General features: G+C 46.1%; 1 protein-coding gene across 1 annotated transcript in view; it reads left to right on the top strand.

Moving 5' to 3' along the window:
• The window catches only part of DPH2 (diphthamide biosynthesis 2), a 28,993-nt gene extending 3,528 nt beyond the window's left edge, over positions 1-25,465 (top strand). The window contains exons 2-7 of the mRNA XM_068239497.1: positions 2,376-2,560; positions 5,507-5,619; positions 7,383-7,603; positions 10,183-10,815; positions 20,728-20,916; positions 22,834-25,465. Coding sequence (XP_068095598.1) covers positions 2,411-2,560; positions 5,507-5,619; positions 7,383-7,603; positions 10,183-10,815; positions 20,728-20,916; positions 22,834-22,955 — 1,428 coding nt within the window. The 5' untranslated portion in view covers positions 2,376-2,410 and the 3' untranslated portion in view covers positions 22,956-25,465. The remainder of the gene's footprint in view (positions 1-2,375; positions 2,561-5,506; positions 5,620-7,382; positions 7,604-10,182; positions 10,816-20,727; positions 20,917-22,833) is intronic.
• The last annotated feature ends 252 nt before the right edge of the window (positions 25,466-25,717 follow it).

Genomic DNA, 25,717 nt, shown 5'->3' with positions numbered 1-25,717 from the left:
ACCAGAACTCCTAGGAGTGTGTAAGGGGCTACAATGGACCAAAAAACCCTCTTACTAAAATGCTATGGAAAACAAAAGTTTGCTTTCTTAAAACAGAAAAGCAAACTTTTGTTTTCCATAGCTTTTTAGTAAGAGGGCCTACCTTCAGTATAGGTAGTTAGGTATAGGTGCCTTCAGTATAGGTAGCCATGTATATGTGCCTTCAGTATATGTGCCTTCAGTAAAGGTAGCCAGGTATATGTGCCTTCGGTACAGGTAGCCAGGTATATGTGCCTTCGGTACAGGTAGCCAGGTATATGTGCCTTCGGTACAGGTAGCCAGGTATATGTGCCTTCGGTACAGGTAGCCAGGTATATGTGCCTTCGGTACAGGTAGCCAGGTATATGTGCCTTCGGTACAGGTAGCCAGGTATATGTGCCTTCGGTACAGGTAGCCAGGTATATGTGCCTTCGGTACAGGTAGCCAGGTATATGTGCCTTCGGTACAGGTAGCCAGGTATATGTGCCTTCGGTACAGGTAGCCAGGTATATGTGCCTTCGGTACAGGTAGCCAGGTATATGTGCCTTCGGTACAGGTAGCCAGGTATATGTGCCTTCGGTACAGGTAGCCAGGTATATGTGCCTTCGGTACAGGTAGCCAGGTATATGTGCCTTCGGTACAGGTAGCCAGGTATATGTGCCTTCGGTACAGGTAGCCAGGTATATGTGCCTTCGGTACAGGTAGCCAGGTATATGTGCCTTCGGTACAGGTAGCCAGGTATATGTGCCTTCGGTACAGGTAGCCAGGTATATGTGCCTTCGGTACAGGTAGCCAGGTATATGTGCCTTCGGTACAGGTAGCCAGGTATATGTGCCTTCGGTACAGGTAGCCAGGTATATGTGCCTTCGGTACAGGTAGCCAGGTATATGTGCCTTCGGTACAGGTAGCCAGGTATATGTGCCTTCGGTACAGGTAGCCAGGTATATGTGCCTTCGGTACAGGTAGCCAGGTATATGTGCCTTCGGTACAGGTAGCCAGGTATATGTGCCTTCGGTACAGGTAGCCAGGTATATGTGCCTTCGGTACAGGTAGCCAGGTATATGTGCCTTCGGTACAGGTAGCCAGGTATATGTGCCTTCGGTACAGGTAGCCAGGTATATGTGCCTTCGGTACAGGTAGCCAGGTATATGTGCCTTCGGTACAGGTAGCCAGGTATATGTGCCTCCGGTACAGGTAGCCAGGTATATGTGCCTCCGGTACAGGTAGCCAGGTATACGTGGCTTCAGTGTAGGTAGCCAGGTATACGTGGCTTCAGTGTAGGTAGCCAGGTATACGTGGCTTCAGTGTAGGTAGCCAGGTGTACGTGGCTTCAGTGTAGGTAGCCAGGTGTACGTGCCTTCAGTGTAGGTAGCCAGGTGTACGTGCCTTCAGTGTAGGTAGCCAGGTGTACGTGCCTTCAGTGTAGGTAGCCAGGTGTACGTGCCTTCAGTGTAGGTAGCCAGGTGTACGTGCCTTCAGTGTAGGTAGCCAGGTGTACGTGCCTTCAGTGTAGGTAGCCAGGTGTACGTGCCTTCAGTGTAGGTAGCCAGGTGTACGTGCCTTCAGTGTAGGTAGCCAGGTGTACGTGCCTTCAGTGTAGGTAGCCAGGTGTACGTGCCTTCAGTGTAGGTAGCCAGGTGTACGTGCCTTCAGTGTAGGTAGCCAGGTGTACGTGCCTTCAGTGTAGGTAGCCAGGTGTACGTGGCTTCAGTGTAGGTAGCCAGGTGTACGTGGCTTCAGTGTAGGTAGCCAGGTGTACGTGGCTTCAGTGTAGGTAGCCAGGTGTACGTGCCTTCAGTGTAGGTAGCCAGGTGTACGTGCCTTCAGTGTAGGTAGCCAGGTGTATGTGCCTTCAGTGTAGGTAGCTAGGTGTAGGTGCCACTTACCTCCCTCCAGCAGCGGCGTCTGGGGCTCGTCCTGGTCTCTCCTCCTTCAGCCACGGCTGGCTGGAGTGCAGATGAGGGAACGCTTCGGCGGACGAAGGGGCAGTGTGCGTGGATACGTTGTGCCCGGCACCGCTCCCAGCCATGACTCCGCGGCTGCGCGGCCTCCCTCTTCCCCCTGCTTCCCTATTGGCCAGTGGCCGGTAGCAGATTTGATGGGCCGCGTTATACAGCTGCAGGCCGCAAAATTTTATGTGGCTGTGATCTACCAAATAGGCGGTGGGGAGAACACTGCTTTCTGTTCTGATGATGGTAGGTCATCGCTTACTGCTGAGCCCTTGGGGAGTAAGTGAGGGCTTATTTTTAAGGGTAAAGTGGAGGCACAGACAGCAATAAAACCTTATTAGTTCTCTGCTTTGATTTCCCTGTTTGGCTAGTGATGGGTGCTAAATCCTTTATTTTTTATTTTTACAGTATTGTGCTTAACAGCCCACTTTGACATCCTGAAAATGTCCGCCGGATTTTTCAGCAAAGATGCGAACTTTCTTAGCCTGAGTGCTTCTGACCAAACCATCTGCAGAGGCCCAGAGGAGTCATTGGAAGAAAACTATGAGATCCAGAAGACAGTTCAGTTTATTGAAGGCAAAGGGGCCACAAAGGTTTGTGATGACCTCCCCATTTATTTCCACCTCGAGGGATTCTTTAGGTGGATATTTTCCTGGAAAGATAAAATGAGGGGCAGGGGTGTAATGCGTTCAGATGACAAATGGCAGATAGTAGAGGAGAGCACCCTGCTGCATAGTCTGCTGGAAACAGTGTTAGCTGTTAGGGTAGGAGCACACTAGGCAGAATCGCATATGCGCTTTCCATAGCACATAGTGGAAAACGCATATGCAATTCTGCCTAGTGTGTTCCTACCCTTACTATGAAATCATGCGTTTTGCGATTCCATGTGGCCAGGAAAGAAGAGTGTGATAACAGTGAGTGCAAAGCCCTCCCCCCCCCAAAAAAGTTAGATACTTACCTATGGACAGGGAAGGCTTAGGATCCTATAGAGCAGTCGGTCGAAATTGAACTCTAGGACCAAGTCACGGGACAACCTCAATGTCTAGTGGCCACCTCCTCCCCTTATAAAGTTCCCTGATGTCTTATGGTACCCTCCTCTATACAGTTCCCTGATGTCTTATGGTACCCTCCTCTATACAGTTCCCTGATGTCTTATGGTACCCTCCTCTATACAGTTCCCTGGTGTCTTATGGTACCCTCCTCTATACAGTTCCCTGGTGTCTAATGCCTCTTTCCTCCCCTACACAGTTTCCTGGTGTTTAGTGATCTCTCCTTCACTATACAGTTCCCTTATGTTTAGTGAACCCCCTACTCTATACAGGTCACCTCCAATATAGCTTCCCTGGTGGTGTAGTGTGGGCCAAACATACTGCAAAGTGGGGAAAACCACTTGGGGGACAAAATTAATGGCTCTGCAGGCCAGATTTGGCCCTCTGGCTGAAATTTGACATGTTTGCTATAAAGCATTTTCTGTCCTCTCTTGTACCCCTCATTCCAGTGCTGTCACCCCCATTTAATTTTTTGTGTTCCTGAGTGCTTCTGAAGACAGGCCGCTTTGCACTGCACATACATCACAGAATTATTGACCAACACAATGACTGGTGGCTTTAAAGCAGCAAAGCAGGGGTGTCAAACTCAAATGCAAAGTGGGCTGACCTTGAAAACTGAGACCAAGTCATGGGCCAACCTCATTGTCTAGTGGCCACCTCCCTCCTTATGGATTTCTGTAGGGTCTAATAGCCCCCATCCCCTATACAGTTCCCTGGTGTTTAATGCCTCCTCTCTCTCCTATACAGTTCCCTGGTGTCCAATGCCTCCTCCCTCCCCTGTACAGTTCCCTGTTGTCTAGTGCTTTCCCTCTCCCTCCCTTGTATGGCTTTTCTGGTGATCTAGATCTTCACCTCAAATACAGCTATGGGATCTATCCAATGTGGGTTAGTGTCAGACCAATAGCGGTGGTTTTGTTTGTTAACTTCACCATTCACATAAAAGTTTGCCTCATCACTGAACAAAAACTTCTGTGTAAACTGAGGGTCCTGTTCCGAGTTTTGTTTTGCCCATTCTGCAAATTCAGTGTGCCGATCTGGGTCATCCTCATTGAGGTGCTGCAGTAGCTGGAGTTTTTATAAGGGTGCCATTTGTGAGTAGCTAATATCCGCCAAAGGGATGTTCGACTATTGCCACTATCCAGTGACGTGTGGCAAGAGCCAAGCCGTGGGCTCTTGCTGAATGAAGCTAGGACAGTCACTGATGTTTCTTCATTAGTGACAGATTTCATGCGTCCACATTTTGGCAAATCCAACACTGAACCAGTTTCACAAAACTTATCAAGCAGTTTGCTAACTGCAGCATGGGAGATGGGTGGTCTCATAGGGTGTCTTGCATTAAAATCTGCTGCAATGACCCGGTTACTGCGTTAACCAGACAGCAAGACAATTTCTATTTGCTTCTCACGTGTTAATCTCGGTGACATGTCAATGGCTGTAAACAAAGAGAAACTTATAAATAACTCATGAAAGAATAAAGTTACATTAAAACCAAGCACACCATCGTTTTTCTTGGGAAATTCCCAATAAGTTTGATGTCACATGACCCTCTTCCTATTGAAAAAACAAAAGTTGGATTCAAAATGGCCGCCATGGTCACCACCCATCTTGAAAAGTTTTCCCCCTCACATATACTAATGTGCCACAAACAGGAAGTTAATATCACCAACCATTCCCATTTTATTAAGGTGTATCAGGGGCGTAGCAATAGGGGTTGCAGAGGTAGCGACCGCATCAGGGTCCTTGAGTCAGAGGGGCCCCGAGGGACCCTCTCTCAAGCACAATATTAGCTCTCTATTGGCCCTATGTTGGTAATAATCACTTCTATAGATGCTTTAAATAGTAGTAATCATTAACAAACTTTCCCATCCCCTGCTTGCACTTCTGACACTGTAGTTGCCATTGGCAGGTTTTGGTGCGCCACATCAATTGTTATGTATAGAGTGCTTGGGGGGCCCAAATGTATAACTTGCACCGGGGCCCATAGTTCCTAAGCTACGCCACTGTGGTGTATCCATATAAATGGCCCACCCTGTACTTACCGGGGGCTTCCTCCAGCCCCTTGAAGCCCACATGTCCCACGCAGCGTCTCCGCTCGCAGCTGCTGGCCCGGGCTCCCGGCCGGTGCAGCGGCCAACCTCGAGGTCGTCCTTACTGTGCCTGCATGAAGTGCCGCTGTCAATCAAATCCATGATGTCCACAGTGTACTGCGCAGGCACAGAACTACTGCGCCTGCGCACTACGCTGCGGACAACGTGGACTTGATCGACAGCGGTGCTCGCGCAGACGCAGTAGAGGAGGTCGGCTACTGCACATGCCGCGGAACCCGGGCTGGCCGCTGCGAGTGGAGATGCTGCGTGGGACATGTCAATGGGCTGGAAGAAGCCCCCAGTATGTATATCATGGGGCAGGAAAATTTGCTTGATGCTTCCTTTAAGTGCTAGTTGTTTTGTATTGTTTCACATCAGTAAGGCTTTTTCACCCCTGCTATAGGTGGCATTGCAATTCCCAGATGATCTTCTGGTGGATTCTGCCCGAATTGCTGAAAAACTGGAGGAGGCTACAGGAGCAAAAATGTATATCCTGGCAGACACATCATACGGCAGGTAAGTGTGAGTCTGGCATCCTTTCCATCCTCAATGCTGCTATACATGGCCAGAACTGTACTTTCCCCAGTTTACACACTTTCTGTCACTTCTGGATCTTTTTAAGTGCAAATCAGAAAACCTAGTAAACAAGAGGTGTGTTTTTGTTTTTGTTTTTTATACAGCAACCTGTAAGGGAAAATCTTTAACCTCCCTGGCGTTCTAATAAGATCGCCAGGGCGGCTGCGGGAGGGTTTTTTTTAAATAAAAAAAAAAACTATTCCGTGCAGCCAACTGAAAGTTGGCTGCATGAAAGCCCACTAGAGGGCGCTCCGGATCCGTAATTCTGAACGCCTCCGGCGACCAGAATAAACAAGGAAGGCCGCAATGAGCAGCCTTCCTTGTTTTGATTACCTCGTCGCCATGGCGACGAGCGGAGTGACGTCATGGATGTCAGCCGACGTCCTGACGTCAGCCGCCTCCGATCCAGCCCTTAGCGCTGGCCGGAACTGTTTGTTCCGGCTACGCTGGGCTCGGGCGGCTAGGGGGACCCTCTTTCGCCGCTGCACGCGGCGGATCGCCGCGCTGCGGCGGCGATCAGGTAGCACACGTGGCTGGCAAAGTTCCGGCTGCGTGTGCTGCTTTTTATTTGGAGAAAATCGGCCCAGCAGGGCCTGAGCGGCAGCCTCCGGCGGTGATGGACGAGCTGAGCTCGTCCAGACCGCTCAGGAGGTTGAAAAGAACAAAGGGGTGTGTACACACATCCAATTTTGATTGGCAAATGACTGATCAATTTAACCACTTCCACGTAGTATGAGGGCCACACATTTTGAATGCTATGAACAGATTGTGTAGCTCCTTCATTACAAGGAGGTGGTAAGATTAGCCAATCAAAATTGAACGTGTGTTTTTAGACTTTGGTAGTGGAAAGCCTCTGCTCCTCCCCATTGGTGAGCCTGAATGATCGTTTTCAATCAATTGCAATGATCCGATGGTCGATTAATCTGGAAATTGGAGTGTTAATGGGCACCTTTAGACTCTGGCTATGTGTGTGAGGAAACCTAACTGAATATTTTGCCTTGAGAATCACAGCTGGATGGGGTTGGAACAGGTCATTTTGGTTTGTGTAGCAATGAAGTTATATCAAATCTTTAACATAAGTTTTGTAAGACTAAAGGTGAATGAAAATTGGTGCCACCAAGACGATGCTCAATCGACAATGCAACCAATTTTGGGTCGAAAATTGGTTGCATGTATTGATCGGACATGCTGCAAGATGTCGACATGCTCAATTGGGTGATTGGCGGTAATGGTTTGCGATATTGGGATGAATGAACGCAACGGACCCCTTGGAGCTGTCCCCCCCCCTCCCCAGTGTAAAATGTTCCCTTCCTCAGGGTGCAGTAGTGCAGTATACTTCCTCCATCCACATACACACGCCCCATGTGGTTGCTGGCGCGTGTGTATGAGGACTGAACCAGCAGGTACAGTATACTGCACGGGGCACTGGGTGAGGGGAGTGGCACATATTGCATTAGGGGGGATAGCAGCGGATGCGGTCTCACAAGGAGAGAGATTTCTTGCTGAAATTGATTGAGAATCAGCCTATTGTGTATGGGCTGGCAACAGATCTCTCTCAATCAGATTTGTTCAGAGATCTGCCTCTTGGTCGATCTGCCCATACATCGTTTGTATGGCCACCTTTACAGTTGTTTTCCCCTCTGCAGGTCTGCTTGGTTTGTCTATTTGTAGCAATAATCTTTTCTTTGTGTTGGTTCTGACAGTTGCTGCGTGGATGAGGTTGCTGCAGAACACGTTGGCGCCGATGCTCTGGTGCATTACGGAAGAGCATGTTTGAGCCCAAGCAGACGCTTGCCCGTCACATACGTGTTTGGCCGTAAACCCATCGACATCGATCTGTGCATAGAAACTTTCAAGAACACGTTCCCAGTCTGTGATACGCCAGTGGTGGTCTTCAGCGATGTAGTATACAATTACATTCTTGGTCAGTATAATTTTAAAACTTCAACTACTCTCCCATGCCAGAATGATGTTTTTTTTTTGATAGTCATAGGCAAGTTTGGGGGGAATAGTGGTAATTACTGGTGCCCAGAATACCCTTATTCGGAGATTGGTTAGTTAATAAAACATAGCTTTTAATAAATTCGGGTTAGTAACCCAAATTTATTAAAAGCTATGTTTTATTAACTCTAACCAATCTCCGAATAACGTTTTATCTAGTGTACGAAAAAGTACTGCAAATCAGGTGTGTTTTTTCTTGCCCAGAATACCCCTCCAGACCAGAGCCGGTGCAGTGTCTGGGGACAGGCACAAGTTGAGACACCAGAATGTCTGCAGGCATCCCGCATCTCACAGCATTGTGCGGCTGCCTGCATTATATGCCGCCCTGTCCCCTTTCTTTTTTCTCAGTTACAGTTGACTTTGGATGTAGCAGGAGTGTGTGTACAGAGTATGGAGCAGCTCTGAGGAACATGACAGAGCACAGAGCCAGGTATGAGCACAGCCCTGTGCCCTGCTGTGTGCTAGTAAAGCCGGAAGTTGGGAGCTTGGAGAAGGCTTTACTTCCCTTGTCATTACAGATGTTTGCTGTCCTCATTATTATGTGTATTCACTGAATATGCTGCAGAGGCTACAGATAACAATGCTTACAATCAGCTGACTTCTGTAGTAATAGGAGAAGAAGCACTGAGGGAGGTCTAGACAAATGAGCCAGCTGAATACTTCCTGATCTCGGGCTGCTTATGTGATAGCCCTCTTAAAGAGACACGGAAGCAAAAAATAAATAAATTATGATATAATGAATTGGTTGTGTAGTACGGATAATTACTAGAACATTAGTAGCAAAGAAAATATTTTTATTTTCAGTTATATAGTGTTTTTAGAACATTGCATTATTCTCTAACATTTTCGGTTTCCACACTACTCAGCATTCTAAATGATTTTACAGAGCAGGCCAGTGAACTTTTAAACTGTTCTCTGCAGAGAAAAAAAGAAAATACAGTGGCTGACAGCTCAGGTAACACGCTTCAGAAGACAGAGCTCTCTGCGACTTTGAAAGTCGTGGAGCTTAATGGCTCTTTTGCATAGTTAACTGGAGTTTCTTAACTCTTCCTGTACTGGAAACAATATAAGACTTATGTCTCTGCTGCTAATGTTTTATTTATTAGCTGTACTACATATACAATCATTTTATATCATTTTTTTTTCGCTTCAGTGTCTCTTTAAATCTAATCTACTTCTGTTTCTCACCGTGTGCGTGTCTTGCTCTCCTAATGTCTTTCTCACCCTCTCCTTGGTATATCCTCTATCCCCTTTACCCCTTGTCTCTCCTCCACAGTGCAGTGTGTCTGTGTGTTATGTTATCTTCATATGGCCCTGAAAAATAGAATATTACAATCCTGGTCAGGTATCTCTCACCTGTTACTGTGGTGCTTCCCATCCCATCTCTCCTGTGCCTCTCTCTATCTCTCCTACTTTGTTCTGTATGTGTGTGTGTCTCTCTCTGTCTCCCCTGTCTCTCCATTCCTGTCTCTCATTCATTCTACCCCTTCCCTCCCTATCTTTCCACCACTCTCCTTTTCCCCACAGACACTGACACTAACTCACTCATGTCTCCTACTATTTATCCATCCTCTGTCTAAAACATGGGTCCATCCTCCAAATCAGGTTTTGCTCTGCTGGTGGCCTATGATTTCTAGTTTTGCTCCTGGCCAGATGGAAACAAGGGATTGGTTTGGTAAGTCATTATATTCTTGCTATTTATGATGAATCAGATCTGGAAATCAGTCGAAATGATCAGCCTCCTGGAAGTCTTTAATGTAAACCAGGCCTTAAAGAGACTCTGAAGTCTCATAAAATTCAGGTTTTTATATTTAAAATCTCTTTAACATCAATGCCCTAACTAAAATGCTGCATCCCCACGACTGAACACTAACTAAATCCCCCCAAACTCCCCAGCAAAAATGGTAGTGGATTTTGCTGCTGGAGGAGGCAGAGCTTTCAGCTGTAGCTCTGCCTCCATGCGCGTCAATCCGCGCGTATCTCCACCTCTCCCCTCTCAGTGAAAGAAGACTGAGAGGGGTGGGCGGAGGCGGCGATCGGTGCTGATAGACGCGTGTAGAGGCAGAGCTGCAGCCAAAAGGTCTGCCTCTTCACGGAAGCGTTCCCTGCAATGTTCCCCGGGGAGTTTGGGAGGATTTAGTTAGTGTGCAGCAGCAGGGATGTGGCGTTAGTTAGGGCATTGATGTTAAAGAGATTTTTAAAATAAAAACCAGAATTTTATGAGACTTTAGAGTCTCTTTAAGGATCTGAAAGGAACTTTGTTTATGCTTGGTACACACGTTACGATTTTCCGTACGATAGATGCATCCGATTGATAAATTCCCTCATGTCCGATATTCCTCCCGATCAATTCTGTGCTCGATTTTTCTCATAAAGTGAATGGAAAAAGATAAGAAAAACGAGCGAAGATAAGAGAATCGAGCGGAAAAAATTATTGGGTGGGAAAAAATCGAGCGGAAAATCGTTACGTGAATAAATCTCCCTCTTTCCTTATCTCTGCAGGTGAGTTGGAAGCACGGTTGGCTCAGAGTTACCCCAATGTTGTGTTTACCAAGCTCTCCTGGCTCAGCGAGGTTTCCTCTACTGGTGAAGTTCACAAATTTGGCAGAAAATTTTCTCCTGATCAGGCTCATTGGCCAAATGGCTACAACTTCTTTTATGTTGGAGCAGAAGGCCCAACTCTCACCAATCTCCTGATGACCTGGCCGAGCTGCCCCTTCTTCAGCTTCAACCCTGAAACTGGTGAAGGTAGAAGGGAAGGGCTCAACGTCAACCGTGCTCTGATGAAGCGTTTATATTTAATCGAGAAGGCTCGAGATGCCCATGTTGTGGGTATACTGGCAGGCACTCTTGGAATCTCTGACTATCTCTCATCTCTGGACCACCTAAAGAACATTATCCATCGAGCTGGAAAGAAAAGTTATTTGCTATCTATGGGAAAGCTAAACCCATCCAAACTTGCAAACTTCATGGAGGTGGACATCTTTGTACTGGTGGCTTGTCCAGAGAACTCTCTGCTGGACTCCAGTGAATTCTACCGTCCGGTTGTGACTCCAGAGGAGATGGAGGTGGCCTGTAATCCCAAGCGGGAGTGGAGCGGATGCTGCATCACTGACTTCCGAGAGTTACTTCCAGGTAACTGGATGAAATATCTACTGGAAAACTGAGATGGATATGGGTGAAACGTGTTGTTGTAATGTATTGATTGGTGAGGTAGTTTGACACTATGCAGATTCTTGTAGTAAATGTGGGTATCTCTGTAATGCTAGGTACAAACCATACAATTTTCTGATAGATTTACCTGCCAGATAGATTTTTTTTTTTTCCAAAATGTTGGAAAAAATGTATCTGCCAGGTAAATCTAACAGAAAATGGTATGGTGTGTACCTAGCAGCCTTTGAAGAATAGATGCCATACTAGGTACACACCATACAATTTTCGGCTAGATTTTTTTCCAAATGTATCTGGCAAGTAAATCTTACAGAAAATTGTATTGTGTACCTAGCATAAGGCATATTAAACCACAATGACAGAAACTGAACAGATTACGTTTTTTGTATAGTCTGAATAGTAAACTATGAAATCTTATTATTTTACTTTAGGTTACTGCAGGTCATATACACATTGTTATCTTTAAAACTGAGAACTATGGCCAAATGGGAAATGCACAGCTGTAGTGTTGAACAGCGAATTCACCTTGCAAATCTCTAGTCATGTAAAAAAAAGCGTAAATTGCAAAAGGCAAACTAAGTCACTAGCCAGCAATTCATTATCCCACATTGGCAGTACTGGTGTGCACATGGATATGTTCAGTAGGGAGGGTCATTGATCTGTAGATTGTTCCAAATTCATACAAGATTATGCAAATTTATGCAGCTTGAAAACAGACCACTCAAATGCCACTTTACCAGGATTCGATTGGTTTTTGAGCTGCATAACTTTGCTTTAAAAATTTGCATAATTCTGTATGAACTTGGAATGATTTGTATCTCATTGACCCCCATATTACTGCTGTGATGGGAGATGGAGTAGAGATGTGTATAGGGAATTGGGACTGCGTAAATCCACTATAATTCGGAATTTCCTATTACTGTGGTAATGCTGCAGTGTTTCTGCCACCGCCATACAAGCCTCTACTGGATTTCGCTATACCCCTGATTTATTGCAGTATCGCTACTATTCCTATTAACATGCTTACTTCCTTAAGGCTACTTACACACCAAGACGTTGCGTTTTAGGGGACGTTATGGTCGCATAACGTGCCCCTAACGCAACGTTTGGTGGTGTTGAAGTTGGACGTCAGATTGAGCTGCATTATTCAGCTCTCAAAGCAGCCGCTCCAGGTTAGTGATAGGAAGTCCAGATCTTTTTAAGGATTCGGATCATTTGAAACGGATCATTGAAAAGATCCAGATCTTTGAACCGAATCATTTGAATCATTTTACTAGGGAAGCAGACTGGGTGAAATCACTAGCAGGACAGGACTTTCCCTGCACTGTACATTCTGTATGTTCCTGTTTCTTCCAGACAGACATCCACTGTGAACCGAATCTTTCATTGTGGTGATCCGGATGATTCGACTCACAAAAAAGATCCGGATCAAATGAACGATTCGTTCATGATCTGGACAACACTACAGTCCTACCACGAGTCTCTGCAGTGCAGTGAATATTAATTAGCCATGTGGCTGGCTGCAGAGGAGGAGGGGAGACCTCCTCCTTCAACATTACTGAGCATGTGCAAGCAGTCTAACGCTGCTTAGCCCAGTATAACGTACAGCATGCAGCACTTTGTTTAAACGTGCTGCGTTACTATATAACGCAACGTGGGCACTGTGAACAGCACAATTGATTTTACAGTGCTGTGAGTTAGGCTGCATTACTGGCTGCTGTAACGTGGGACTTTAACGTCCCACTGTGAAACCAGCCTAAATGGATACTGTAGGGGGTCGGGGGAAAATGAGTTGAACTTACCCGGGGCTTCTAATGGTCCCCCACAGACATCCTGTGCCCGCGCAGCCACTCCCCAATGCTCCGGCCCCGCCTCTGGTTCACTTTTGGAATTTCAGACTTTAAAGTCTGAAAACCACTGCGCCTGCGTTGCCGTGTCCTCACTCCCGCTGATGTCACCAGGAGTGTACTACGCAGGCCAAGTATGGTCTGTGTCTGCGCCGTGCGCTCCTGGTGACATCAGGGGAAGCAAGGACATGGCAACCCAGGCGCAGTGGTTTTCAGACGTTAAAGTCTGAAATTACAGAAGTGAACCGGAGGCGGGGCCGGAGCATCGGTGAGTGGCTGCGCGGGCACAGGATGTCTGTGGGGTACCATTAGAATCCCCGCATAAGTTCAACTCATTTTCCCCCTCCCCCCTCCCCCTACAGTATCCCTTTAAATGGTATCCATCCACTTTGCTTTGATAGGTGGGGCTTCCTCTTCAATGTGAGCAGAGATTGATTGGCACATCAGGTAAATGTTTCATTCAGCATGTACAGTATTTCACCAAAGAGAGTATGCCTCTCACATTTTTGTAAATATTGTATATATTTTCATGAGACAACGCTGAAGATATAACACTTTGATACCATGTAACGCAGTCAGAGCGCAGCTAGCATAACTGCATCAATTTGCTGGCCCATCAAGATAACTCAACACACAGTCATTAGTGTTTAAAGTGAACCTGAGGTGAGAGTTATATGGAGGCTGCCATATTTATTTCCTTTTAAGCAATACCAGTTGCCTGGCTATCCTGCTGATCTTCTGCCTCTAATACTTTCAGCCATAGACCCTGAACAAGCATGCAGCAAATCAGGTGTTTTTGACATTGTCAGATCTGACAAGATTAGCTGCATGCTTGTTTCAGGTGTGATTCAGATACTACTGCAGCCAAATAGATCAGCAGGGCGGCTAGAAAACTGGTATTGTTTAAAGAGAAACCAATATGGCAGCCTCCATATCACTCTCATGTCAGGTTCACTTTAAAGCGCAGGCAACAAAAGTGAGTATACCCCATAGGTAAAGAAATTGTGCCCAATTAAATGATTCTCCTCCCGGGGTCATGTTACTAGTTAGTGTTACAAGGTCTCAGGTGTGAATAGGGAGCAGGTATGTTAAATGTGGTGTTATTGCTCTCACACTTACTCTTACTGGTCACTGGAAACTCAACATGGCACCTCATGGCAGAGAACTCTCTAAGGATCTTAAAAAAAAAAAGAAAAAAAAAAAAAGAAAAGAAAAAGAAAAAAAAATGTTGCACTACATAAGGGTGGCTTAGGCAATAAGAGTTTGCCAACACCCCGAAACTGAGCTGCAGCACTATGGTCATGACCAAATAGGGGTTTAACAGTACAGGCTCTACTCAGAACAGGCCTTGGCATGGTCGAGCTAAGGAATTGAGTGCACATGCTCAGCGTTATATCCACATGTTGTCTTTTCCAGATAGACATAAGAGTGCTGTCAGCATTGGAAAATGATTTTTGTTTTTTTTTTAACAAGTGTCATTTTCCGCTAACTTGTGACAAAAAATAAAATCTTCTATGAACTCACTATACTCCTAACGGAATACCTTGGGATGTCCTCTTTGTAAAATGGGGTCATTTGTGGGGTTCCTATACTGCCCTGGCATTTTAGGGGCCCTAAACCGCAAGGAGTAGTCTACAAACCAAATGTCTCAAAATGACCTGTGAAATTCTAAAGGTACTCATTGGACTTTGGGCCCCTTAGCACACTTAGGGTGCAAAAAAGTGCCACATATGTGGTATCACCGTACTCGGGAGAAGTAGTACAATGTGTTTTGGGGTGTATTTTTACACATACCCATATTGGGTGGGAGAAATCTCTTTGTAAATGGACAATTGTGTGTAAAGAAATCAAAAAATTGTCATTTACAGAGTGATTTCTTCTATCCAGCATGGGTATGTGTAAAAATACACCCTAAAACACATTGGTCTACTTCTCCCGGGTACGGCGATAGCACGTGTGGCACTTTTTTTGCTGCCTAACTGCGCTAAGGGGCCCTACGTGCAATGACTACCTTTGGGCTTTACAGGGGTGCTCACAATTCACACACTCTCACACACACACACACACACACACACACACACACACACACACACACACACACACACACACACACACACACACACACACACACACACACACACACACACACACACACACACACACACACACACACACACACACACACACACACACACACACACACACACACACACACACACACACGACAGGACAGTAAACAAACCCCACAAATGACCCAATTTTAGAAATAAGACACCACAAAGTATTCCATGAGGGGCATGGTGAGTTTATAAAAAAATTTATTTTTTGTCACAAGTTAGCAGAAAAGGATACTTTGTGAAAAAAAACAAACAACAATTTATGCTAACTTGTGACAAAATGCAAAATCTTCTATGAACTCACCATGCACCTCACGGAATACTTTGGGGTGTCCTCTTTCCAAAATGGTGTCATTTGTGGGGTCTGTCCTGGCATTTTAGGGTCTCTGCAATCATTACATGTATGGCCAGTATTTCTGCTATACTCCTTATATTGGGCATACAGGTAGTGCATTCTGGGCTAAAAGGAAAAATGAACGGCAAACATCCCTTCATTCGCATCGATCAATGTGGATGAACAAATATCTGCCAAAAAATGTGAAAAAAAAAAGAAAAGAAAGAGGGGGAAGGCGTCCGCCTGGACATAGGAGCTGCCACCCCAAAAATCCAAACCCACCAGCTCGTATGCCCTGGCAAACCTGATTTATTCATCCACATCGATCCATGTGAATGGAGAAATCATTGCTTGAGTTCTTTTTTTTGATACAAAGTGCTTGCTAAAGCATATGAACCCCAACACCACTCCTCGGCCCATATGCCTCGGCAAACGTATCTTTTTTACTGTGGAGGAGAAACCTCGTCCTACAGCGCTGCATGCACCGATTTTGTGTAACCTGACAGAAGCGCAATGCTTCTGTCAGGATGCATCATCAGTGCTGCAGCTGATTGGTCGGTTGGAAAAAAGAGAGAAGAAGAAGGAAAAAAAAAAAGCAGCAAAGCACTTCAATAACATTAACTTTTTAAACTTTATTAAATATGTTCAAACCAAACTATAACATTGATAACCAAATATTAACTTTTTTGCTTACCTGTTGTTTTTGTTTTTTTTTACTTGAGATCTGAGGATAAACTTCTCCTCCCCCATGGGTCAATGTGCAAAGTGCAAATCGCACAGATATGTGGCGAAGTACATTATGCATTCTGTCCCAAGTGAAAGGAGAGGTTTCTGGCAGGCCAGTGTATTTGGATTTCTCAAAACCTGATGTTTGGGTTCACACTGCATACTGGCCTATCCGGTCGGTCGAGCCCGCCGCACCGTCTCGCCCAAAACAGACCTTCAGGGAATACCACAAGAGTAGCATTCGGCCTAGTAATTAACTGCGTCGCCTTAGACTAACATGACTTCCGGGCCGACCCGAATTGCCGCAGAAGCCACGCAGTAACGTAGGCATGCACTAGCGTTAAGTCAAGCACTTCCGGCGTAGGGGGGGACCGCAAAGTGTGACTTTTGCTAGGCAATTTGCCCTAACGCATCGCGCCAGTGTGAAATAGCACTGAGAGACCCTTGTGTGCCTACTGCTGTCTGTAGTTCCCTAGGTTCTAAAAGTGTGCCTTCTCGTGGTACCTCTCATAACACTCCCCTAGGCATAGGCCAGGCTGGTTAGGACAGGAGGGACAGTAAACGGGGGTGTCACGCCTTATTCCAGCCTTGCTGCAGACACGACATCTTTTTCTGGGGTTGCGTTGAGTTGGGGTACTGGGAATCGGGTAGGCGTAATGCCTTCCATGCAGCCGGCTAGTTGCATTTGGGGGTTGGGCTCTGGCACCTTCTGGATGCTGGAGTGCCGAAACGATCTCTTCCTGGAATTGAAGGAAAGATCCAGTTCTCCCAGCCTTACTGTAGAGAACAAAGCTGTTGTACATCGCCAATTGAATTAAATACACAGACACTTTCTTATACCAGTGTCTGGTTTTCCGGGAAATTAAATAGGGCCCTAACATCTGGTCATTGAAGTCCACTCCTCCCATTTTGGCATTATAGTCGTGGACGGCGAGGGGCTTTTCAATGACCTCTGTTGCCGGTGTAATTTGTACTGTCGTGTCTGTGTGAATGGTAGACAGAAGGTAAACATCCCTCTTGTCCTTCCATTTCACCGAGAGCAAGTCATCGGTACACAAGGTGGCCCTCTCCCCCCGTTGAAGTCTGGTGTTAACGAGCCATTGGGTGAAGCCCCGGCGATTAGGCCGCGCAGTGCCACAGCATCGGATTCCTTCTAACTTTAAGTGCTGATAGAGGGCCACACTTGTGTAAAAGTTGTCCACATAAAGATGGTACCCCATATGGAACAAGGGTGACACCAAGTCCCACACAATCTTTCCACTGCTCCCCAGGTAGTCAGGACATCTGACCAGCTCCAATTTTGAGTCTTTTCCCTCATAGACCCTAAAACGAGATGTATAGCCTGTGGCCCTATCACAGAGCTTATACAGTTTCACCCTATACCGGGCGCGCTTGCTTGGGATGTACTGTTTGATGCCAAGGCGCCCGGTAAAATGTACGAGGGACTCGTCTACATAGATGTTCTGTTCAGGGGTATAAGCATCTGCAAATGTGGATGACAGGTGGTCTATGAGGGGCCGAATTTTGTGGAGCCGATCATAAGCTGGGTGGTCTCTTTCATGAATGGTGTTGTTGTCATTGAAATGCAGGAAGCGCAGGATGATCTCAAATCACGACCTGGACATGGCAGCAGAGAACATGGGCATGTTATGTATTGGGCGTGTAGACCAATAAGAGCGCAATACATTTTTTTTGGTAATACCCATGTTGAGGGTATTACCGAAAAGGCTGGGCGTGGCAGCTTTTCGGATTGGCGGTTATAAATTGTGTGGCATATAGGTTGGTCTCGGCCACAATTAAGTCAAGGAGAACCTGGGTGAGGAACAGTTCAAAAAAGTCTAGGGCCGATCCTAGATTATCTGTCTCCACCTGGACTCCAGACTGGGCGGTGAAAGGGGGCAGTACGGGTGCGGCGGGATCAGGGGAATGCCAATCAGGGTTTGCCAGCACCTCTGGGAAAACCAATGGGAGTACGGGCCCGTCTACTTGGTGGCTGCGAATCGGGTCTTAATTCACGTACCACCGAACCAGTTTCTACTTCCAGGCTGGTGTTCGCCACTTCACCAGGGTCTTCTACGGTAGTACTGGTGTTGATAGGTCCAGGAGATGCTGCGCTGCTGGTGCATTGCCTCACCAAGAAAAATCAGATCAGCGCCAGCACCACTCTGCTGCCCTTGAGACTGATCTTCCGCCACCTGCAGTCCAGTGACATGGGGTGTGGTACGCCTGGCTCTAGCCGGGACCTCAACCTCGTCATCGGAACTATCGGTCAGAGAGCCACTGCTGTCTACAGGATCGTACGCTGAACCAGAAGATTCGTCGAATAAGTCGACCCAATCTTCCTCATCCGACTGGTCCATGTACCTGTAGATGTCTTCATTGGAAAACCTCTTTTTTGCCATGGTGGCCTGCTAAATTTAGGAGGTATTCCTCTGAGACTACCCAGGAAAAAGAGCACCTACCTAGCGAAAGGGAGTACTTGAGAGAAAGCTGTGGTCACTGAGTATTGAAATCAAAACTGATGTTTACAGTGCCACAGCTAGTGTACAGTGTTTTTTGCAGTGATCAGAAAAAAAAAATTCTGTCACTGCGGTGGGGCGGGCTGAACGCAGTGCAGGCGAACGATCAGGTCTGATCGGGCAAACACTGCGTTTTTTTGTGGATCCTAGTGACCCTAATATAGATCTGACTGTGATCACTAATAATCACTTACAGATACTATATAGTACCAATGCTGATTAGCGACAGTGATGACGCTAATTAGTGACTGTGGTGCAGTGGGCTGAGCACTAACTGACACTAACAACCCTTTTGCTTAGCTAATTGGCCTAACTGTTACCACTAGTGATACTAAAAAAGTTTTTAGATCACTAGGCTAGTGATGAGGGGGGGGGGGGGGGGGAGGGGGGAGTTGGGGATCAGAGAGCAATCACAAATAATCAAAAACGATCACGAGGCAATTACAACACAATTACAGCAATCGGCGCAATCAAAGCCAATCACGGAGCAATTGAATCCAATAACATGACAATCAAAAACCAATTACGTGGCAATCGAAGCCAATCACATGGCAATCGATGCCAATCACAGTGCAATTGAGACAATTGTAGCCAAACAAAGCACAATCAAGCCTTACAGACAGGAGATAAGATACACAATGGCAGGGGGGAGAATATACGCAAGCAATGCACTAGGAAGGTGTGGAGAGGATCTGAAGGGGTGGGGGGTGATCAGATACCCCTAAGGGGTAGTTGGGGGTCTAATCTGATGGATAGGAGTGACAGGGGGTGATAGATGGGTTATTGACGGGTGATAAGTGGGTGTTTACAGGGAAAAACAGATGTAAACAATGGACTGCTAATGTGATGGGGGGGGGGGGGGGGGCTCGGGGGGGATCTGAAAGGGTGGGTGGGTGATCAGAAGCCCCTAAGGGGCAGTTGGGGGTCTGATCTGATGGGGGGCAGTGACAGGTGGTGACAAGGGATGATTGACAGGTGACTGATAGGTGATTGGCAGCTGATCAGTAGGGAGATAGACAGATGCAGGGGAGATAGATAGGTTCAGTATACGGGGGGGGGGGGGGGGGGGTCGGGGGGGGGGAGATCTAAAGGTGTGGGGGGTGATCAGATACCCCTAAGGGGTAGTTGGGGGTCTGATCTGATTGATAAGAGTGACAGGTGGTGACAGGGATTGATTGATGGGTGATATGGGGGGTGGTTGGCTGCAGACTATGGTCTGCAGGGGTGTATAGGGGGGGGGGGGGGGGTCTGATGGGTGCTGCGGGTGATTAAGGGGTCTGTGGGGCTCCTAAAGTGTGTGTGTGTGTGTGTGCGCTTTCCAATACTGTGCCTGCTCTCCTCGCTAGTGGTCGATCGCTAAGTGTGACCACCAGCGGGAGGCAGGCAGTACAATACAGTTTGTTACGTAAACAAACTGTATTATACGTGTTCTATTGGGCAGTTTAAAAAATTACAGCCCGCCGGCGGGCTGACGTCACAAGGGGGCCGAACAGTGTGACGTAGCGATCAGCCGCGCGATCGCTGATTAATTAATTAGTCTGCAGCCGGCGACGCAAATCTGCGTCGCTGGTCCTGCAGCTGCCACTTTGCCGCCGCACGGTATGAGTGTGCGGTCGGCAAGTGGTTAAATAACAGAGGCAAAAGCTGTAATTTATTGAGGGTAGGATTTAGCTATATTGGGACAAATCAATTGCAGAAGGGGTGTCTGCTTCAATGCACAGCCAGAGTTGCATATCAGACTACAGAAAGCAAATATCAAACTCTGAAAGCAAAAACAGTATGAAAAGCTGTGACAATTAGTTACATTTCCTCTGCTCTCTTCAGACACTTCAGTCAGAAACACAGGACACAGAAGCTGCAGCTGTTGGGAGCTTTCTCTCTGTCACACAGTTACACAGAGTTAACTGATCAAGTGTGAGGGGAATTTCCTCTCTCCTCATGGCTCAGTCTGCGGCAGTGTTGCCAACTCATCCCTTTAATTACTGACACATATGAATTATACAGGTTTTGTGGCTAGGTGGATGCAGTTAAGGCACTGATTATGTGCAAATATCCCCGGAACCTGTATAACTTAGATGTGTCAGTAATTAAAGGGATGAGTTGACAACACTGGTCTGCGGTCAGTTTTGTCAGTAAAGTTTGAAAGTATTTTGATAACAGTAAACAAAGAGGTTGCTACTAAAATGTATACACCAGTACTTAGCAGCACTTCCCAAACAATTCCTGTGTCAATTGAAAAAAAATGTGAATCAATAGTATTTCTTTAAATGATTTATTGGCAATGGTTTTTTTTTTGTTACCGATTATCTGACAGTTGAGGATTAATGTTGCAGGTGGGTCGGCACATGTGGAGTTTCCCGACGCTGACCCTGAAGATGCAGACAGAACTGACGTTTCCTTGATCACCGGGGAGCTGAGATCCTTTCGTCTTTCTGCACCAGAGACGTCTGCAGAGAAGCCAGTGTGCACAAGCCTGGCACAGAGGAATGCAGAGACTGCCGTGGCAGAGATTGGACCAGCTGGTAAGAGATTACTTCTTGCCATAAAAAAAAGTTCACTAAATAGTCACTGCCAGTGGTTTCATGCACAGGCAAAAGTCTTCATACTCTGTGTCTGAAATATTTCTTCCTAAAAGGACCACTATCACAACAAAAAAATTTACAATTTAAAATACATATACATATAAAATGTACATTTCTCCTAGAGTAAAATGCACTATAAGTTACTTTTTTTTTTCTATGTTGTTGTCACTTCCAGTAGGTAGTAAATAACTGACAGATTTTGGACAAGTACGTCTTCTCATGTGAGTTTATCAGTATCGACTTCTTTATTCTTTACGAAAACGCTCCCTGGGAAAGATCTATACAAGGATGTCAGCAGGCTTCCCTACTCTTTTACACACTATTTTGGCAGTTGGGCTGAGCAACTGCAGTTCAGTAAGTGCTTTTGTCAATAAAGAAATAACTAGGAATCCCCTGTGAGGAGAAGTACTGATCCAAAACCTGTCCGATTTTCACTACCTACTGTGAGTGACCGCGACATTGGAAAAAAAGTAGTTTATGAGCAAACGCTAGAAAAAGCGCTAGCGTTTTGTGCTTAGCAGGTGTGAATGGTCCTGTAGAATATACTCTAGCTTCTGATACTTATTTCTATATTAATGACCAGACACTTGAGGTCGTTTCAAAGGGGTTAAATAAAAGGGATTTTATTTACAAATATACGTATGTACAAGTTAGAGCATACAAACTATGTGACTCACATAATGGCTCTATATACCCTATGCACAGTCACACACTTGCATTAGCTGAGCCCCTATTCTGTCCCACAGTCCATGTCAGCATTCCAAGAGAGCGAGAGAGAGCTCCCCAAGCATTCTTATATCTGGATACCACAGGTATAGAGGACCCTCTCCTCTGTGTTATACATCAATAGTTCCTGCCCTTAGCAGCTGGGGGGAAGGAACTTGTTGTAGCTACTCCAATGGACCATTGTTGACAAAACCAGACAAACCAGCTTCTGTAAGCTAGGAGTCCTATGCTGAATCATCCATTGCCGCTCCTCGGGGGCTGGGCATTGACGTCACTCCTTTACAGCTATTGTGTGGCTGTAAACAGTCCTTTACAGTATGAAATACAGGCCTTTGTTTACCGCCCAAGGCTTATCAACCGATTCCCTGTGTATAGCATACAAAGTTCAATCCATGTAGGCACATCTGAAATAACTTCCAACTTCAACAGGGCCCTTAGGCTTATTGGCCCAAACCTTGTAAGGTTTTTTTCCTTCCCCTGGATCAACTGGAATATTTGCGGGTTCAGGACTTCCCCCCCCCCCCCCCCCCCCCCCACGGCTGAAGTTGATGGACAACCAGAGCCGGTTCTAGACTTTTTGCTGCCTGAGGCAAGTTTGTCAGGATGCCCCCACCCCAATTTGGAATGTTCGCACAACACTCGACAATTTACTCTGCTTCATTTAATGTTCTCATATAACATGCTGCAGCTCAACACAATAGCACACTGGCTGGCTGTGAGTCTTTGACAAACAAACTGCCCTCACTCCATTCCTCCTCAGTCAGGACAGCAGTGCCACCTCCTCCCTTCTGCTGTGCAGTGTACAAGTCAAATGAATTACTGCTGCTCTCCTGCCTCCCCTCTCCTCACTCACTGTCAGACTCCTCACACAGCACAACAAGCTGCTTTTCTCCAATGATGACTCCTCTCTCTTCTACTCCTACTCTGACTGCATGCTGTAAGTGTAAACACACAGTACAGAAATGCTGTCCCTGTTATCTCTGCACCTGATGCAAATGTTTCACCTTGCTACATGAGAGAACTGGTCCTGAGGACAACCAACATGTTACGATGTAATTGTAAGTAAATATACAGTGAATGCAGGTTCTCTTTACATGTTTGTTGGACTAATTTCTCCTTGTGTTATTCCAGCTTCATTCTTATCCTCTCGGAGTTGGCAGGGATTGGACAGGGCTCTGGGCGAGACTCCAGTGGTGAGAGCTGTGGAGGGACGCAGAGGAATTGCTATCGCCTATGAGGATGAAACACAGTAAGAGGCAGGGTAACGTCACAGGAAGAGGCCATGTGGCCATCAATCCAGAAGAATCACAATGCCGAACCAACACTCTGCTTAATGCAGTAGAGACCAGATGTCGCAGAGAACCAAGGCTGTTAAACAGGTGAATGAGATGCAGCACTTGGAACAGAGAGGCTTCCAAAGATAGCAGAGAAAGCAGTTTATCTGGATGAAATGGTGTTCTTACTACCAGGCCTATGCTCTGACGTGCCACTGAAAGCTATTCCTGCTCTATATTATTCTAGCCTCCTATCTCAGCTCACTGCAGCGAAGAGCATTTACACCAGTCCCTGCAGTCCTAAAGGATTGAATGAAAACCCATTCAGTGGTGTAAATCCTAGAAGAGGACACATCCTACGTCGGGAAGCTCTGTTTTAAGCGCACACTGACAGCAATCGTGAAGAGTGAATAAGAGCCGTGCTGCACAAAGATCCAGTCCAGGATGGTGAACTGTGGGAAACTGAACTTTACATACAGTGGTGCAGGTCTTATTGTGCACGAATATATAAGAATATTCCCACTGCATAATTTCTCTGGTACACCAGTAAAATGTCTAATAGAGAAGCACCGGGACTGGGAATTGTGAATCCATGCAGTGTGCTGCTGTGGTTACTAGCTACTCATTAGCCCTTTATTGCAAAGACTGAAACAGATCAGTGCCCTGGCAGGCACACCACAGTGATATTCATCCACCCTAGTCAGTGTATCTCAAGGGACTGCAACACTGGATATTTTAATAGTGAACCAACTCAACTCAAGAATACTTTTATATACTCCTGCACAATCCTCTGACCTGCTCCATTGTCCTTTCTCTTGTGTATGACAGCAAAGTGGCTGGCATTACTATGTACTATACAGTCTTACCACCTCGCAGCGCAGATTACACTCCACCTTGTTAAAGGTTACCTAAACCCAGGACTTCACCTCTGCTTTAAGGCCCGATTCACACTGGGGCTAAAAAACACGGATCGGAACGGATCCTCAGGGCCCATTCACACTGAGCGTTTTGCTGCGATTTCAGCAAAACGGTAGCGCTTTTTAAAATCGCTAGTGCAATGAAACCCTGTGGGGCTGTTCTTACTTGGGCGATTTGCGCTAATCGCCGCAATACACCCAAAAACGCTAAACGCAAACGCGTAGCCTGCACCATTTTCAGGCAATTTCCCGGCAATCACGTTTAGTGCTATAGAAGCGCAAAACTCGACCGCTAAAAAAAATTGGCAGGTGTGGATGGTGGTTTTTTTTTGTTTTTGGGCGTTAATCACCAAAAAACACCAGAGAAAAACTCTAGAAAAATCGCTAGCGTCTTGCGATCAGCAAGTGTGAATGGGCCCTCACTGATGCGAATAGATCCAATGCTAACCTATGGATCTGTTCACACCCGTCCATTCGAACGGATCCGTTCCGCACGATCTGCTGAACGGACTGCAACTTTGGTTCTTCAGCCATTTTTCCAGACCGCTGAGCCCAGCGGAACATAAACGGAAGCTAAAGCGCTGCATTGGGTGCAATGAGAAAACGGAACGTTTCTTCACAATAGTTTTTTTTCTAGATAGAAAAATCCACTTTTGGGGTGGGGGGATGTGGGGAAACGGAGCGGAAGAAGCGGAACGGAAATGGAGTGGCAACAGAGTGAAGGCTGATCAGATCGGGCAAGTGTGAACTGGGCCTAAAAGATAAGTAACAGCATAATAACCTTTACAGAAAAAATGTCTTTGTTAAAGCTCACAGAACTACTGAGATTCGGCAGAGTGGCTACTTTTTGGTTTCTTGGGAGCATAGGAATGTTTAACCCCCTGTGTTTACATATAGTCTGTCTGAACGGCACAAACCTCAACCTCGGCACAGAGCTGACAGCTCAAATTACAGTCAGCTCATTACTAGCAGATAAGGGAGAATTGGACAGGCTGTTATCGCTAAATACACACAGGGTGGGTTTCTCTGTGTTTTCCTTTTCTCCTGTGGAACAGTTTGGATCCTCTTTAAGGCCCCATTCACACTTGCAAAACGCTAGCACTTTTGCTAGCATTTTGCTCATGCGATTTATGGCGATTAACGTGAAAAAAATCGCCATTCACACTTGACGATTTTTTTTTTTCGCGATTAGCGCTTCTATAGCACTAAACACCATCACTGGGAAATCGCCTTAAAATGGTGCAAGATACAAATTCGCATTTGGCGATTTGCGTTAATCGCCGGTGATTAACGCAAATCGCCCAAGTGAGAACGGGCCCATAGGGTATTATGGCACTAGCGCTTTAAAAAGCGCTACCGCTTGAGCGTTTTGCTGAAATCGCCGGAAAAACGCTCAGATGTGAACGGGGCCTTAATCCAAACGTTTGGCTGGACGACTTGTTGTAGAAGTAGGGATGGTTGGAAATGGCGATTTTTCAAGTCCGATGGAACTCCTCATTCCAACATGTAACATTCCAAATTCCGCATAATTGTTTTTAATTGTTGTTTATAAAGTTTATGTTGATTTCCAAATTCCGTGGAAACTGTTATGTTTTGCGGATGTATGCTATATTATGCATAATTTTATATTTGAATGCCAACTGTGGTACTCTTCGAAATTCTCTGACCTAATAATTATGAGTCTTGTGATTGCTACTCGGAATAACACTCGCAGAAATCCGAATTACATGGAATTCAGAAACACAGCGACTACTGCAAAGACACTCTAACAATTTGAGTCTCATCTTTTAACAGTTTACGGACAGCGGTGATTGAAATCTACAC

Source organism: Hyperolius riggenbachi, chromosome 6 (genome assembly GCF_040937935.1).
Source record: "Hyperolius riggenbachi isolate aHypRig1 chromosome 6, aHypRig1.pri, whole genome shotgun sequence".
Classification (NCBI taxonomy): Eukaryota; Metazoa; Chordata; class Amphibia; order Anura; family Hyperoliidae; genus Hyperolius; species Hyperolius riggenbachi.
The sequence above is the reverse complement of the archived record's forward strand: the minus strand, read 5'-3'. Positions and strand labels throughout refer to the sequence as shown.